Source organism: Theobroma cacao, chromosome 1 (genome assembly GCF_053813885.1).
Source record: "Theobroma cacao isolate CCN51 chromosome 1, ASM5381388v1, whole genome shotgun sequence".
NCBI lineage: Eukaryota > Viridiplantae > Streptophyta > Magnoliopsida > Malvales > Malvaceae > Theobroma > Theobroma cacao.
This window is the reverse complement of record NC_142639.1, coordinates 34,857,759-34,875,490: the sequence shown is the minus strand read 5'-3', so window position 1 is coordinate 34,875,490 and position 17,732 is coordinate 34,857,759. Positions and strand designations below refer to the sequence as shown.

Below are 17,732 nucleotides of genomic sequence, written 5' to 3'. Positions count from 1 at the left end.
AAAATTCGGTTGGAAAATTTGGTGAGAGAAATTTTTTTTTGGCGCTAAAACATTTTTCAACGGATTTCCAACGGAAATATTCCGTTGAAAATCCGTCAAAAAAAATAATAAAAATTTTTGTTATATATTCCAACAGAATTTTTCTGTTGCAAAAACCTATTTTCTTGTTGTGAATATCTCTTGAAGATGAAGTTTATATCTCTCTTCAATGTACTTCATTTTTTCATCTTAATAAAAATTTTTCAATTTTTCATCTTAATAAAATTTTAACAAAATAACTGACCTTGAGAGATCTTTGAGTTTAAAAAAATCTCCAATAACAAAACATCGTATTTCATTTATAATTAATTATATAACTAACTTAAACTATATCATTGAATCTGTTTAAATAATGTTATCAATCCGCGGTACATAATTCCTTCTGTATTTAATTCATGATTTGATTCATTTTATATACGTGATACCTTGTAATTGAAAACAAAATTTCTTTTTTTTTTTTTAGAATAAAGACGGACAATCCATCTTAATGAAGAAAGATGAGCATTTATCACTGAACAAGCGGATCAAAGAGAGACAGAATTAGTATTCCAAAAGCAACATTTTGCTCTTGCAATATGTCACATGGTTGCTACGATAAGAGTAGTACTACACAAAGCCACAACTTAAATCTTGTAAAACAAAACGAAACTTTCTTTCAGAAAACAAGAAGTAAACTAAGTACGTAGTAATGTCCAAAGATTTAAATTGTTGAATTTTGATTACGTCCAGCTGCAGCAGCCATGGCTGCCCCCACGCCACCAGGCGTGGTAGTCATGTCAAGATTATTTCTCATTTCCGCAGCTACAAACCTGTCAGCATCTTCACGAGTCACAAGCTTATCCCTAGGCAACATCATAGTAGCATCCTGCCCAATAGTTGAAATTTTGTTAGAAGGAAAATCGCATTTCATTCCAGTAGAAATTGCCTTTTAATTTGTAAATAAAAACCAATAGGAAATTCCGTATAAAATTATTATTGATAAAACGTCCAAAAGGGTGGTTTGATCTTCAAACCGCATGGTTTGAGAATTGTGACTGGCTGCAGACTAGGCTTCGAAGGCGATACCGCCTGGGAGTATCTCGGTCCTGTGAGTGGCTCTCATTTTTGCAGCTTGAATTACAGCCGCATCACTCTGGTCAACTGGTTTAAACATGTTGACTCTAAAAGAGCAGTTTGAGATAAGATTAAAAAGGTCATATAAAGGTCGTTTTGAGTTTGGTTGCAAGGACAAGGCATGCAAGTTCAGTGTGTGTGTAATGCAGTTACCTGAAAGAGAATATTGACAAGTTCGGACGTTTCACAAAGTACACACGTGTATTGTCGATGGTTTGCAAGGGTGATTTTGAACCGCAAGTACGAAGATAATTGGTGAACTTATGTCACACAAGCTTCAGGCTAATGGAGTAGCATTGAAACCTAAGGACATAATTGGTGAGATGAGAGTTTAGTGGGGGTTGGAATGCTTGTATGGTAAGGCCTGGCAAGCGAAGGAGTATGCGAAAAGGCTTATTTTTGGTCCCCCGGAGGAGTCATTTCAACTACTACCCTCGTATTTTTATATATTAGAATGAGAAAATCCCGACACAGTCACTGCAGTGGCTACTGATGAGGCATAAAGATTCAAATATTGTTTCTGGTCATACGGGGCTTGTATCCGGGGGTTAGGGATGTAATGCGTTCTACTGTTGCAATTGATGTGACACATCTGAAAGGCAAGTTTAAGGGTGTTTTGTTTGTAGCTGTATGCAAAGATGCGAACGAGTGCGTTTATCTAGTTGACATAATTGGTGAAATAAAGGTTCAGTGGGGATTAGAATGCTTGTATGGTAAGGCTTGGCATGCGAATAAGTATGCGGAAAGGCTTGTTTTTGGTCCCCCAAAGGAGTTATTGCAACTACAGCTCTCATATTTTTATATGTTGGAACGAGAAAATCTCGATACAATCACTGCAGTGGCTACTAATGAGGCACAAAGATTCAAATTGTCAAGCCCAGCTCTACAATATGTTTATTATGCCATTCTTACATAAGAATGCATGTTTGCTTACTTAGGTACCTCAAAAATCGTTAAAGGACGATAATATACCAAATGGTACAATTAAGTTGAATTAAGCCACGAACTAGTCCAATTAGAGATTTTAAGATGAAATTGAGAATTTTAAAACCTCAGAATGACTTAAAATGGTGATTCGGAGTTCGAGGACTAATTTGAAGTCAAATTGAAATTTTCATGATCCATGGGCAAAATGGTCATTTTGCCACCCGAGGTTAAGATGTGAGTGTTGGATGAAATTTTTGACTAAGATTGATCATTTGGAGTATAATTTGAGTTTAAGAAGTGAAAAATTTTAATTTCAGTATTTTTTCGAGTATAAGGGAAAAATAGTCATTTTACCATCTCAATGGCAAAATTGTAATTTTGCACCACCCAACACTTGTCCAGCACATGGATTTTATCCATTATTATCATGGATAATTGAAGAATTTTATGTGGTGAAGAAAGAAAGCTTAATAGTTAAGAATTTAAAAATAGACCAATAGGTGACAAGTGTCAAGCTTTTATTTCTTTATTATTTTCCTTATAAATTAGCACAAAACCAGCCCATTCCTCTTCATTATGGCAGGCCAAAGCAAGAACAAAGGAAGAAAAGAAAGAACAAAAACCCTAGAGTGAAAATTCAAGAGAAAATTGGTGGATTTCAAGTAATCAAGCAATCAAAGGTAAAATTTCTTGATTTTGACTTGTGATCTACCTTTCCCATACATTCTTTTGCATTTTCCATGGTTGAATCACATGATTTCATGATGGGTCTCTTGCTGGCCGAACACTTAGAGAGAGATTTTGATGGTTGTTTTGGTTAGATTTTAAGATATTCTAGTGTTTTTAGTTGATTAGTGATGTGTAGCATGAAAATCAAGCTTGAAAAATTATATTGTTAGTGAACCCTCCATGGCCGAATTTTCCAAAAGAAAATGTGAGGATGATTTTTTCATATTTCAAGTTATTTAATTTGTGTTTGATGATTTGGAGTATTGAGAGAAAAATGGAATTATTTGGAGTTGAATTGGACGTATTGGCCAATTAATCGGGTGATAGATCGAATTAGGCCAATACCATTTTATTTCGGTACACAATTGAACTTATATTGAACACCGTATTTAGATGGTTACCCGAGCATTTCACATCCCATTTCATGCATTAGTAAAGAGCCTGAAATAGATTTATAATGGTATGACACAGTATATGGAATTATGTGTCGTGTATTGTATATAGGTGGTGAGCCCTCTAACAAGGGTAAAGACGTTGTGTCAGAGGACTGAGAATAGGAGTATTTCAAACTCTTGATACAGTGAGTAATCTTACTATCGTCTTAATTATCTAAAGTAGTTTTTATTCGTTTTTGTGAATTTTATGGAAAATGAGTTTAAATGGTAAATTTTTATGTTTTATAAACAAAATGTGATTAAATGAAGTGATTTTATAAAATTGTCTTGAAATTGAATGATGGTTTTGAAAATGGAGTAATTGGAGACTAATTGTTGTGTTGTAAATTATGGTTTGAATTGAATGGCTTATGATAATGTGGGCATGAGTGGCTGGATTTGGTAAATGTGCTGAAAATGTATGAACTGTTGATTTACCTTGAGAGGCTGTAAAATAAAATAATTGTCATGTTATGCTATTACAAATTTTATTAAATTGGTGGGTTATATATTGGTCGCTGTAGTGGACGGGTTCTGTGGACCAGCCTATTAGAGGGGCACGGTAACCCTATTATATTCTTACCTCAGTATGAGAGGCGCAGATGGATAACTCCTGAGGTTAACACTTTAGAGTTCATTTCACGCTAAACCACCACGTGAAGGTGAACTCAGCTAACGCCAAGGAACGACTATATTTTCAAAAAACAAAAACATGATTTATGCGTACATGACTTTTTAACAGCCTTGGCGAACTCGGTTGGGATAGCCCTTGGCCAAGGTATCCCTGATAATTGAGTATGATAATGATTTTGGCACGAGCCAAACTTTTCAAGAAATCATAAGTCTCGTTGTTTATTTTGGTGAAATGAATCTATTTTATCTTATTAAAATGAGTTTGAAATGCTAATAATCATTTTTATGCTAATCTAATTTATCTGTCTCCATTTACTCAGTTTTAGATATTTTAAATGATATTTGTTTACTCACTAGGATTATATAATCTCACCACCCTCATTTTCACCCCTTTTAGGCTCAAGATAGTCGGGAGATAGCTCATTTCGTTGAGGGCTACAGTTGGACTTGCATCTTAAAAAACTGTAGGTTTACCGTTTTTGATACTTTTGATTGTTTGTGAGTTCACGTGTCACTGTAAATTAAATTTTATACTTTGGTTATCTGTATTACAATATGTATGAATTTATTTAGCTTTTTCGCTACAAAAATTATTTACCGGTAACTCTATAAATATTGTTTTATAAGAAAATAGAATATTTTTATTATATTCAAATAGTCATAATTTCATTTTAAATGAATGTTTTATACATCTAAACTTATTTTTTATTATGAAATATGTGTTTTTCACTTGCATACTACATTTTTAACTGGTTTCGAGATTTTTGAGAAAAAATTACCAAAATGGCATTGTGAGACAGAAATCATTTTTTTTAATTGATTTAACTTGGAAATAGCTTAAAATCTTTTAGAACATAATATTTGACAACGGTTACTCACAAGAAAAATGAGAAACTGATATTAAAGCCTTGCAGGGTTCCGGTTGATATTCGGGGTAATGAGTGTCGATCGAGACACCGCGACGGTTGTCACGGGCTCGAGGGGAGTACCGGGCCATGACACAAATATTGTTTTTGGTCAGACGGGGCTTGTATCTGGGGGTTTAGGGATGTAATGCATCCTACTGTTATAATTGATGTGACACATCTAAAAGGCAGGTTCAAAGGTATTATGTTTGTCATTATATGCAAAGATGCGAATGAGTGCGTATATCCAATTGCATTTGGCATAGGCCATGTTGAGGATGAAGACTTGTGAACGTGGTTTCTTAGCAAGTTGCGTGATGAGATTGGTTGTCCTAAAAACCCTATGTTCATTTCTGATCAGCATCTCAACATTAAGAAAGTAATCCAAAATGCATACCTAGAAGCGCACCATAGTTTATATGGTTACCATATAAAGAAAAACTTTAAAAACAAGTTCAAGCGCGATGACGTTTCTATAATTTTCACCCTTGCTCGAGATTGCTATAAGGTTTTCAATTTTAACAGGCATATGAACCAGCTCAAGCAAATTCACACGGGAGCCCACTCTAACCTTATGAGACTAAGCCTTAAGAGATGGGCATGTGCACGTTCACCGGCAAGGCGATGCTAACTCATGACATCCAACATTGGTGAATGTGTTAACTCATGCTTGAAGCATGCATGACAAATGTCAATCACTATTTTGATCGAGTTCATCAAAGACATGTTCCAGCTTTGGTTCCATGATTGGTACCAAAAGGCTTTCAAGGTGACCACACCTCTCGGCCCTTAGGTTGCCAGGTAGTTGAGCAAACGATTCAATGATGCACATCGCTTTATAGTTAAACCTATCAATCGAGTGGAGTTCGAAGTTAAAGATGGGAAGATGGACGAACTTGTAAACTTGTCCAAGAAGACGTGTTCATGTTGTGAGTTCCAAACAGATCTACTACCATGCAGCCATGCCATTGTGACAATAAGGTCAGGATATCTTTATTTCTTATTTGAAACCTAATTAACATAACATTTTCATTATGCTTGAACATTGAGTTCATTGTATTTTTCAATAAATGCAAATGTGAAGCTGTTGAATTCTGCGTTGATTACTATAAGACAACCGTTTTGATGAAGGGTTATGTGGGGTCCATTCTCCCGATAGGGCATCTCAATGAGTGGGACATCCCCCTTCATGTGAAATAAATTGTCGTTTTGCTACCACCTTGTCGTTTTGTATAAGTGATTATCGGCACATACTGACTCCTTAGTGGTAATTGTTTGGAATGATAACCTTTCTGCACCTAGAATTAGCCACGTATGAGAAATCCCTACATTTTGCCTTTCTTGATAACTGTCATCGAGCAATATCTAAGGCAAATGAATCTCGTTCTCACCAGCGATGGGGTTTTTGTATATGAGGTCATCACATTGAACATCTCCTACATCAACACCTCCAACAGGTTCTGTTTTGCCTTCAACATTATTGCAAATTGGAATGTCACTGTCATAAAGCCAGTCATTGTCTAAACTGTCATCATGTCATTCATCAGGCCCGTCATCTGAATTATCATCAAATCTATCTTCATCGGCAGGGAACAAATCCTCATTTTCCTCATCAATTGAGTGTTATCCTCGAGCATCGCAGTGTCACCCTCCAACGTCGCAATGTTGTCCTCAAGTGTCGTAGTCTTATTTGAAAATGGCATTACACCCTCTACAGTTTCACCCGATCGTTGCATTTGTTGGACAAAAGCAAGTAATTGGTTCGATGCACATGTTGATCGAAATTCTGCAGCCAACTATTTTGTGAATGTCGTGTGTCTATTGGGTTGCACAAACTTTGTGCATACGTCAATTGCCATTGTTATGGGTTACGGACCGAATGCTGTGGTATATGTGATGCACTATAAATCTCATTTTAATTGAGCTGATTACCATGTTGTACAGCTTCTTCATGTGACATAACATTTGTTTGGCGTTTCTTAATGGTAACATACAGAGCTGAAACATTCCTATATTCTAGCAAAATTAATGCAACATCCTCATCATCCTTGATATTTGGGTGTGATAGCTCTTCGGGTGTACTGATCAATGCATTTAACTTAATCTTGTGAATTTCTGAGTTTACCCCAACAACATCTTCAACTAGTTTCATCAAGCCCGCAAACAACAAATCACTCCTAACTCCCCACATTCATGACTCACCGCCCTTGTAAATGCCATCCACCCACTGACCACCGTGTCTTATCACAAGTCGCATAGTTGGAACCCCACTGAAATTTTAAAAACAAAAAATTTGTTAGTCATTTTACACATTACATGGCGTGTTCTAAAATTTTTTCAAGTATTTGTTACATGCCATGTTCAAAAAATGTTACATACCATGTTCAAAATGTTACACGTCATTTTCAAAATGTTACACACAAGTTCAAAATTGTTACACGCCATGTTCACAACATGTTACACACCATGTGCTAACACATGTTATTTCAATATATTTTTTACACGTCATGTGCATTATAAATGCATGGTGTGTAACAACTTTGGGCAATGTTTGTTCTAATTTATATAAAAAGTTTCCGAAATTAATATGTTGTAGTAATAAATCCAATAACATACATTGATGTCATCTCTGCAATAGGGTTGTTTATCAACGACGATATGACCAAATGCCGAGAGATAGACCACAGCATAATGATAATGGTGCGCAACAGAGAGTTGACAAATCTAATATAGTTCAGAGAGTTGATGATGATGGTGCTCAAAAGAGAATTGATAGAACTAATATAGTTCAAAAAGTTGAAAGAGAGAGTTAAGCAAGCTCAAATAGCTGAACATTTATTTCTATTTTTTCTATGATGAGAGAGAGATATCAAGAGATTAATTTACCAAGATATTTTTAAGAGCATTTTAGTCTAATCATGCTTGTTTTTAATAAAAACAAAAAAATTTATATGAGTGATTATTTTTAAAATCACTTTATAAAAAAGATTATTTCTCACAATTTTCTCAACTTAAAAGCTGCTATTTAAGATATGCTGCATGTAACATACATTAGTTTTGGTTGAACTTTATCGTTACAAAATATGGAAACTATCTTTGCGCTTGGGGCAATGATGCAGCTGGTGAGGTTTTAATCGAGGCGCGTCTATTGCTGGTTGAAAATTATTTCCAAACCCCCTTTTTAGGCCTGGGTTCGGCCCTGGCCTTAGAGAATTTATGAAAGGGCTCCCTTTGGGATAAGGCCCTGGAAAAAGAAAAAAAAATATGGAAAATATAACGGTCTTGTAACATGAGCTACTGTATGAAATACACACGAAAGCTTCATGGCGTGTCATCCCGATTTACCCTAGCAGCTGTGGCCATGGTATCCGCCACTCCACCGGGCGTGGGTATCATGTCAAGCTTGTTTCTCAGATCCGCGCCTCTCACTCCATCAGCATCTTCACTTGTCACGGCTTTATCTTGAGGGAATTTTGAAGAAGCATCCTGTCCAAGAGAAAATTATCAGGAAAGACGAATTGGGAAAAATTATTACTCTAGCTAATTATGTGAAGGGCGAAGAATATATGAAGTCTTAGTTACCGATAGAACATTGGATATCGTCATCTTATTATAATCATAAGACACACGGTCATTGAAAGTGGCAGCAGCTTGAGCTGTGGCGCCAAGGCCGTTACGTTGGGTCACATTGCTGCCAGCAGCTCTCACCTCAGCCAAACGTATTGCGGCAGCATCACCTTGGTCAACCGGTTTGTTGCCAACAGAGATAGCTGTTGCCTCCAAAGCTTCTCCAATGGTGATGCCATTATGATCAACCGCACCCGTTGGAGTTGGAGATGTTGTCCAACCCACATCCCCTCTAACTGGCGTTGGAGATGGAAAAGGGGTTATCCCTCGAACATCAGATGGAGTGTACTGCCCTACAATCTGCTTGAGAAAAACAATCAATCTCTTACGACTTGCATATCATAATCATTACACCGTGAGTTGAAAATGCCAGGAGACAAGAATATATTTAACCTGGCCAGCTATAGCTTCAGTGACAACAACTTTTCCTTGGAGGTCTCTCGATTTAGGTACAGCGACGCCCTCTCTTTCGACCATCTTATTGCCTGGGCTGGGACCAACAACACCGGACATCACATTTACATCAGCTGCAGATTGCATTACAGCGGCAGCACCTGCATCGAGCGTCTTCCCCAGCACTTGGTTCTCGGCAATGCGCATGGTCTCTGCGTCTCGTGGTGCAACTGGCTTAGATGCCAATCCACCGGTGACATCGAAAACATCGCCGTACTTGATAGCTTCCTGGTCGGAAGTTTGATCGCCTTGGGGCCTTCTTGGTTGTCTCTGGCTCATTTCTTTTAGTGGAACTGTGGATCAAAGACTGATGGATTTCGTGAGAACACACTACGGAGGGTCGAGGTGGTGCATTAGGGTATATAAATGCGTAGTCCACGTATACTTAAGTTTAACACGTTTCAGCGAGGCAACAAGACATATGGATCTTGGGTTGACAGGTGGTGGTTGGGTTTTCAAACTTGTCATAGATTAACTCCCAAATATGCGACATATGACAAGGATAAAAGCTTACGCTGAACCCGAGTTCGCCATTTGTTGTACACTTGGCTGGGTCGGAGCATAAGGACTGGAAAGTATAAGTAAAAACGAAAGAAGAAAGGAAAACCTCTCTCGCTCGCTCATTTCTGTTCTTTTTCTTTTTTTTTTTCTCTTCATTGCCACATTTATTTTGGTCACCAGCAAAAGTTGGTCAACAGCACATTAACTTATGTTTTGGGCCTCAGCCCCTGATTGTATTTGGAGTTTGGACCATTATGGGCTTGCTGCTGCACTTAGTACCCCTGACTTGAATAGGAAAATGGTACTGGATTATGAAATTAAGAAATTCTACCCGAGAGTAGATGTAATCTGAAAGATGACTTTTGATAATTTTTTTGGCAGAATCACATGGATTATGCATAATTTTAAGTACAATTTGAAATCTTCTTTACAAACAATGACTTATTTTTATCTCTTTATTTTTCGAATTTGAACAAGTTAAAAAGTTTCTAGATTGAATTGATTTCTTAGTATTTGGGGGTCATTGAGACGTTAATTAATTGTTAAAAATTAAAATTCTTTAATTGCCAAGATTTACTTAACACACCTTTTCTTTTGACGCTGAATGGGCTATGTTTTTGGTAAGTGCACTAAAGGGGGGTTTTTTTTTTTTTGAGAGTAAATATGCACTAAAGTTACTTGAAATTCTTTATTTCAAACAAAGCATAACTTTGTTTAGAATAAATAAATTAGTGAGCTTTTAATCAGATCGAGGTGGACCAGTCAAACTCAATTGAGTTCAAGATTGTCTAAGAAACGATCTTTTAGCAGTTTTTCATGGCAATACATGCATTAAATAAAATGGTAGGGGATCAAAGCTCATCAAAAGCAAACGTGTGTGGGATCCCTCCATCATGTGCAAGCAATGATAATTTGCAGTGTTATAAGGTAGACACATTCAAAGCCAACGCCAAGGATCATCTTTCAATATATTGATTAATAGCATCCACATTTTTTTATATATTTTATATATAAAAAAAGTGTATGCTTCAGGTGCATGTTACTCAAGAAAAGCTTCGTATCCTACCAAAAGATACAATCATATTTTAAACAACATGTTGTCTTTGCCACCTACAAGTACAATGATCATATAAAAGGGAAGTCCCTCCTTATTGCTTTCCAAAGGGCAGAACCATCAATCCATTATTCAACCTCCATGAGCAGACCTGTAAAAGCCTTTCTTTTTGAAAAATAAAGATTTTAAGATTAAAAAATTAAAGTAAATTATCTATTTCCTCATCTAATTTTTCAAAATTTCTATTTTGTTTACTTAAATTTGAAAGTTAATTTTTGATTATCAACATTTATAAATATTATTTTTAACTATTAAAAAAAACAAATATTGTTATTTTGATCGTTCAACCATTTCAAAAATAACAAACATTCATAGATATTCCAAATAACCATTTATGTCAGCTGCCCTTAACAAGTGTACATGTTCACGTGACAATAAACAATTATTTTCAAAATATGACATGGCAAGAACAATTAATATGAATGGTATTCATGTAGTAATTATTTGCTCAAAAGAAAATTAAAAATTATTAATTATTTTTTTGAAAGGTGATTTTATTAGTATCAAACCATCATGCCATCCAAAGTCTTTAACACTTTGCTAATGACTTTTATTGACATAATACATCAAGCTCGTGCATTAAGATAAATAAATATAGAAACACAGGGAAACTGCTTTACAAAATTTATATTTTAAAAAAAATTATAATACATCAAACTAGTAGTTAACATACATGTATCCAAAGTCTTTAACACTTTGCTAATGACTTTTATTGACATAATACATCAAGCTCGTGCATTAAGATAAATAAATATAGAAACACAGGGAAACTGCTTTACAAAATTTATATTTTTAAAAAAATTATAATACATCAAACTAGTAGTTAATATACATGTACATGTATGTTTCAAAAAAGAAAAATACATGTACATGTGTACATAGATATTTTGTATATATTACTTTTTTCAATTAAATGACAACTTGCAAAACAGTAAATTAAAATTTTCATGTGGGAAATTAGAAAGGCTTAAATCGATTTTACGTGGCAAGGGTAGTTGCAGACACAGAACCTGTTTCACGTGAATCTCACATGTATCTTATTTATACCATCCATAATATACTCCTATATATTTTTAATGGTGGTGGAGGGTGTACCGGTATTGTACTGAACTTGATTCTTTTATGACAACATAAACTCAATGTGGAATCACAAACATATTCTATAATCAACAGCTTAACATTGAATAATGACGGTAATAAGAAAGATATTTCCTGCATAATCATGCAAAAACATGCTTGGGAAAAAAGGTCGTACTAGTAGCAATAAAAAAGCCAAAAAAGAGATACATCTCCTCTTTATTATAAGGAAATAAAGGACAACAAAGAAGGTATCTTTCATTTCAAACTATTTAAACAGGAACAATAATATTCAATTATTATTGGATTTAACATAATGAAAGGTTAAGTGTACTTTGGCAATCTGTAAAAGTAGGCAGTTTGGTAATGCCTTTCGGCGTTCAAAATAAAGCCCAATCAAACGTTTTCTTTGACAGCTTTTACATTTTGATCCCACCAAGCAAAGAACCTCTTGATAGTTGATATTATTTTTCTTCAAAGTTGATCGGACGGTGAAGGGTAAAAGAGTGGGAAGATCTAGGCCCCAAGAACCGGCACGTGTTAGCTGGTGAATAGTTACCAAGAATCGGCGCCCTTTGCCCACTGCACTCCAACCAACCTTTGTCATCCTTATCTTTTGTCCTGATGCTGAGGACCATGTCCATTTGCTCTTACTTTTATGGGTCCCACATATCGGGCCTTTCCCATTTTACCAAACTATCCTTGACCTGTTTGCATTTTTCCTTCTAATGTTCCGTCAACTGGGACAACTTACTAACCAAGCTGATCAATGTGAACAATGAAGGGGTAGCTAAATGACTATAGTGTCCTTCTATTATTTGCTGGCATAACAGATTGACTGCAAATCGTGATATAAATAAATTAAGGAAAGTATTAAATAAAAGATATTGAAGCAGTGTTATTTATTTAAAATAACATTATTTTTTTGTCTTTTAGTTATCAAGAACAAAAAGGTGCAGAGAAGTGAAGAGATTTTCTAGTACTATTTTAATTAGCTAAACAACCCACATTTTCACAAAGTTGCACATGCTAACTGCTATGCTCTTTATTCTTTACTTAGTTGCACGTGTTCTGTGTTAAACAAAAAGATCTTGTATTCCAAAATGGTACCGAAGCTACATTTTCATTCAAAAATGTCTTCTTAGTTTTTCATCTTCTCCCTTAGACAATCAACTTTTATTTTATTCAATAAAATAGTTTAAAATGATCGTTAATGTACATTGCATGATAAGGACTTTGAGTGTACATTCTCAAACATTAAGATAGCGTTTGGTATAAGAAAAGTGAGAGCACGTTCCCTGCAATATATCTGATTAAATTATATTGTAGTATTTGTTTTACAATAGACTACTGTAATGTCAGATTGCAATACAATCACATTACAACCAAATGATGTAATGTGATTACAGTCCAAAATTAATGCAATCATATTACATTACACTCTGCAATGTTATTAAAAACATTTCTACCCTTCAACTTTATTACTTTGTTAAAAATATTTTATAATATTATAATTAAAATAAAAAATATTAAAATAAAATATATAATATAAGAATCAAAAATTAAAATAAAATAAAATATAAGAAATTAAAATTTATATAATATAGGTAAAGAAATTAAAATAAAATATATAATATAAAAAATTATATTAAAGAAATAAAAATAAAATATATAAAATTATAATAAAAAATAAAAATAAAATATATGACATTAAAAATATATCTAAGAGATTATATTATATAAAAATTAACAATAAAAAATACAAGTATATTAAACTTTCATTTTAATAAATAGGAGTAATTTTGAAAATTAACATGACATTCCCAACAAAGTACTTGTAAACCGAACGCTGTAATGTTATCTTCTCTGCATTTTAATCATTATTTTACTTGTATATCAAACATTGTAATGTTATTTTCTCTGCAATCACATTGCTTGTAATCACATTACTTGTAATCACATTACCTATAATCACTTTGTATTATAAAGTACCAAACGTCACCTTAGAGTTTCAAAGATTTTGATGCACAAATATGGTACAGCGATGTGTATTGTTTCCATATATATCATATTATTTTGGGACAAATCTCATCTTCATTATGGTAAATTTTGTAAGGGCCAAAAGAGGTTTGGGGAAGTGAACAATGAAAGGCGGTGTAGAAAGAAGTTGTAAACAGAACCAGAATTGGCAGGTGAATCGCAATCCTTATAAGATTTTTATCATGTTTGTCAACAATCGACCACCTAGGGTGGGTAAACAATGGTTAGGCAGAATTAGTACCTAGTTTAGTCAGGTGCTGAAAGTGTTTATTTTCAAGATATATTCTAACAGGGGTAGACGTTTTGGTTTTCTTAAAGATGGGGTTTTGACAGAAACATCGACAATAGCTTGGAGATTGAATGGTGAATGGTTGTTAGATTATCGTTTCAGAGCTAACATGGCATGCTTCAGCCTTTAAGCCTCTTTTTGGAAGAAATGTGATGTTCAAATAGAAAAAAAAAAAAAACTTTACCATATACTTGCTACATTCTCAAAAGCATCTTCTAATTTTTGATAAATTAATTGGTTTAATGATGCTCAAAGTTAGGTACCATTTTTCGTCCTTTCAAATTAAAGGGTCTAGGACTTAAAGCTCATAATATAATTTTTATTGGTCCTTGATCATCCTTCTTCTTAGTTCTCATTTCAGGAATCAAATGATATAGTTGAATAAATTATTTTTGACTTGGTGGATACAACATATAATCTGATCATGAATGGTCATATATAATTGTGTTATAATAGTAATTTTACATTATGCTTGTTGTGTAACAGGTTTTGATGTTTGTGAACATGATATATGATTTGTCAGAGGATAATTATCTGTAATTTTATAAGAGTATCCTTGTCTCAATGTTATCAGGTATTAGTTTATTTGGAGTCCTCTTCGTCTTTAGCCCTCCCAACAAAAGTTAGCTAATTCCGCTCTTGTGTGCAAGCAAATGAACCAAGGTCTCATCAACGATCTAAACATGTGTTAAGGAATTACCATTTGATTAGAGAAATCATACAACGAGGTGATATAAAAATGGAGCGTGTGCCCACAAAGGATAATTCAACAGATCCTTTCATTAAGGCATTATCCCAACAGAAGCATGATCGCCACATGACCACTCTTGGCGGCAAGAAAACCCCATGACCACTCTTGGTGTTATTCTTTATTGCATCTTGTTTTGAATCACCATTGAAGATTGAACTAGTGGATAGCTTGAGGTTTGCAACAACTCAAACTTGGTGGAGGGTTTTTTGAGACACAAATTTTTGTGGAGCCACAAAAGAATAACAAACTTTTACCTAATAACTAAGATTAATTTGTATTAAACAACTAAATATGATCTTGCTATGGAAAAAAATTTAAATTTTTTTTAATGTTAAATTGTTTGCATGGCTTTTCTGAGCACAAAAGCTATGAGAGGAAGGTTGTGGTGTAAGGTTGTAGAGAAAGGTTACTTGATGTTATCGTTGTTGTAGTAGGTTGTATAGAATTGTAGGTGGTGGGCTTGCTGAACATAGATGCTAAGGATAAAAGGGCTTATATATCGCCATAAGGTTAGTCCTGTTGATCCATGATGTTGTAAGTAATTTGTTGACGAGGTCTAATGATGGAGGATTCTCTGGAGTTTTGGTGCGAGTTATTTAAGTATTTATAGGTGGTGTACTAAGAAGGGAAGAAGTATTTATGGGACATAAGGTGATTGAAGCCAAAATAAGAGAAGAAAGGGGGTTTGAAGGGAAAATAGACATGGTTGCCATCAGTTTCCACAAATGATGCCAAATTTTGAGGTTTAAATAAAGTAGAGAGATGGATTAGGTCTACTAGAAGAATTTCTAGTCAAACTGATTCTTCCAAAGGGATGACTTGCAAAATGGGACATTAAGGGTTACAATGATTCCCTGTCAATGTTGAAGTCAATAAGCAACTAGGAAATGAGGAACAAGATGAGGTAAGAGTGAGAAAATGGTAGAAAAAGTGATATCAAAGCTTTTGAGACGTGTTCCTCCTCTTGTATAGGAGGAAGGTATGTACCTATTCATACAACATACCATGAAAACAATGTAACAATATTTTGTCCTTAATGTCCAGGGCATATGGTGTTTGTTTGGGACACCACATGTCCTTTAAGATTGTTAGCTTTAAAATTGACCTTTATTTTGAAATTACAAAATCAAATGATCAAAATTGCTTAAACAAGCTTTTAGAATGAAATTAAATTAGTAAAATTATCCCTTATATAATTAAAAATGATTTGGTTAAGTGTTTTACATGAAAGAAGCTTTCAAGAAAAGTTATTTTTAATTTTTAGCTATAGGGATCGACCCCCTAAAGATACAAGGTCGATCCTTGAAAGACAAAGAGCAAAATATCCTTCATTGAAGGTCAAGGATCAACCCTTCCTCTTTAAAAGGTCGATCCCTTTGAACTCGAAAGCCTTTTATCTCATGCAGCTTGGCAGGGATCGACCTTCTTTTTTTAAAAGGTTGATCCCTCTTGAAAAAAAATTGCAACAAGGGATCGACCCCTTTTTGTAAAGGGTCGAACCTTGGAGCACGACAGACTTGCATTTAAGGTGCACAACGGCTAGTTTCAGCATTTAATGACCTTCAACAGCTATAAAAGGCTTTTCGAGTATAAATTGAAGCTCTCTACCACATTTATGAAAGAGGAAACTCTAAAAAATAATCTCTACACAAAAGAGCAACTACAAAATCTTCAAATCAATATTTCCTTTCCCTACATTGAAGTCTTCCTTAGATTAGAGCTTTGAGCTAAACCGTTTCACTTCGTATGTATTACTCTTAATAATCTCTGTACCCATTAAGCACATTTGCCTTAAAATGTCTTTCTTGCTACTCCTCACTTCATTTATTATATCATTGAGAAGGTTATACTTTAATCATTAAAAGGTAGTATTAGTTATACCTTAACCATTGAAAAAGTTGAGGTTAAATCTTAGTCTTAAAAAAGTTGTTGTAAATGTTGTGCTTAAACCTAAAGAAAAATATTTTTATTAGTGGATTTAAAACCCTTAGTAAGATAAGGGTGAAGATGTAGGCAAAAAGGTTGAACTTCTATAAAATATTTGTGCAAGCGTTTTCCTTCTCTCAAACTCTCTTTTTGTTGAAAACAAATTTTTTTTTAAGAGTTTGTTATGTTACATAAGCCTCGAAAAGGTTTTATTAGCTTACAAATATTTATCATCTCAAAAATTGCAAAAGTTTTCAAAAATTTCAATTTGTCCTCTCTTGAAATTTCACTCTAATTGAGCTTACTACACTAATAAAAATGATGAATAATTTTAATGGGCCTTTGATTGACTAGGCTTGCGGCTTTCTTGTGTAAGGTATAACCATAACAAATATTTGAATTTTGCATTAATGTTAATCCCTATTTTGCATACTTTTGAAGGTATTTAAAAAGTTTGATAAAGTTTTATGAATTTTCATCAAATGATATAACTCAAGTGTCAACTAGCATGAGTTATACAATGAAACCAAAGGTTCATGTTGCCACTTCTGTGGGAACCTCCTTAGGGCCAAGATTCTTTCCTTTGGCTCCCCTTTTAAGTTATATCCATGAAAGCATTTAAAACAACTAATTTATCAATAAATTTTGTTACTTCTACATGGAAATTGTTTGTTTGTTTTAAGGAATGGAAAATGATTGTTACCATAAATTTGACACTTTAGTAAAAATTCAAGATATAAGATAGTAGTATAACCATTTGAAAACAATTTTAATGGACTTTTAAAATGGTCTTCCAATGTGTTTTCATATTTGGTATTTTATTTTCAATTTTTAAGAAGTAGAAACAAGTCCATACATAAAAAAAAATAAAAGCACAAATGGGAGTCTTTCAAATATAAAATCCAAATCAAATATACTTATTTTCTTGTAGATGACTGGTTTATTTTATTTGTTTGTTTGTACTTATATTGTTTATCCTTTCCAAGAGAGAGAATAAAAATGATTCCGAGGGTAAAACAGACATGTAACAACTCATAATTTTCCTTCCCATGTGTCAAAAGAATAATAAAATGTCAAAATCGTAAATCGGGTCAACATGAGGCCCACCTTTTTTTTCCTCTAAAAATCACAGTAAAACAGAGGAGCACACAGTACATGTACGATTTTTAATATA

At 34.1% G+C, this 17,732-nt stretch overlaps 1 protein-coding gene and 1 non-coding gene across 2 annotated transcripts; one reads left to right on the top strand and one right to left on the bottom strand.

Moving 5' to 3' along the window:
* The first annotated feature begins 7,872 nt into the window (after window positions 1-7,872).
* LOC148764765 (U4 spliceosomal RNA) lies at window positions 7,873-8,024 on the top strand. The gene has a single exon (XR_016024380.1). It is a non-coding gene; the product is annotated as a U4 spliceosomal RNA (small nuclear RNA).
* Window positions 7,904-9,167, bottom strand: RAB28 (responsive to abscisic acid 28). Its single transcript, XM_088810351.1, has 3 exons — window positions 8,801-9,167; window positions 8,363-8,707; window positions 7,904-8,266 (listed from the first exon to the last, which is right to left on the bottom strand). The coding sequence occupies exons 1-3, from the start codon at window positions 9,137-9,139 to the stop codon at window positions 8,102-8,104; spliced, it is 849 nt and encodes a 282-aa protein (XP_088666477.1). The 5' UTR covers window positions 9,140-9,167; the 3' UTR covers window positions 7,904-8,101.
* Between the last annotated feature and the right edge of the window lie 8,565 nt (window positions 9,168-17,732).

Bases quoted from the DNA above. Each gene is read 5' to 3' on its own strand.
- RAB28 (XM_088810351.1), bottom strand. From the start codon at position 9,139: ATGAGCCAGAGACAACCAAGAAGGCCCCAAGGCGATCAAACTTCCGAC. The intron at 8,708-8,800 runs GTTAAATATATT...TTTCTCAAGCAG, and splicing joins CTGAAGCTATAGCTGGCCAG to ATTGTAGGGCAGTACACTCC. The intron at 8,267-8,362 runs GTAACTAAGACT...TCTCTTGGACAG, and splicing joins CGATATCCAATGTTCTATCG to GATGCTTCTTCAAAATTCCC.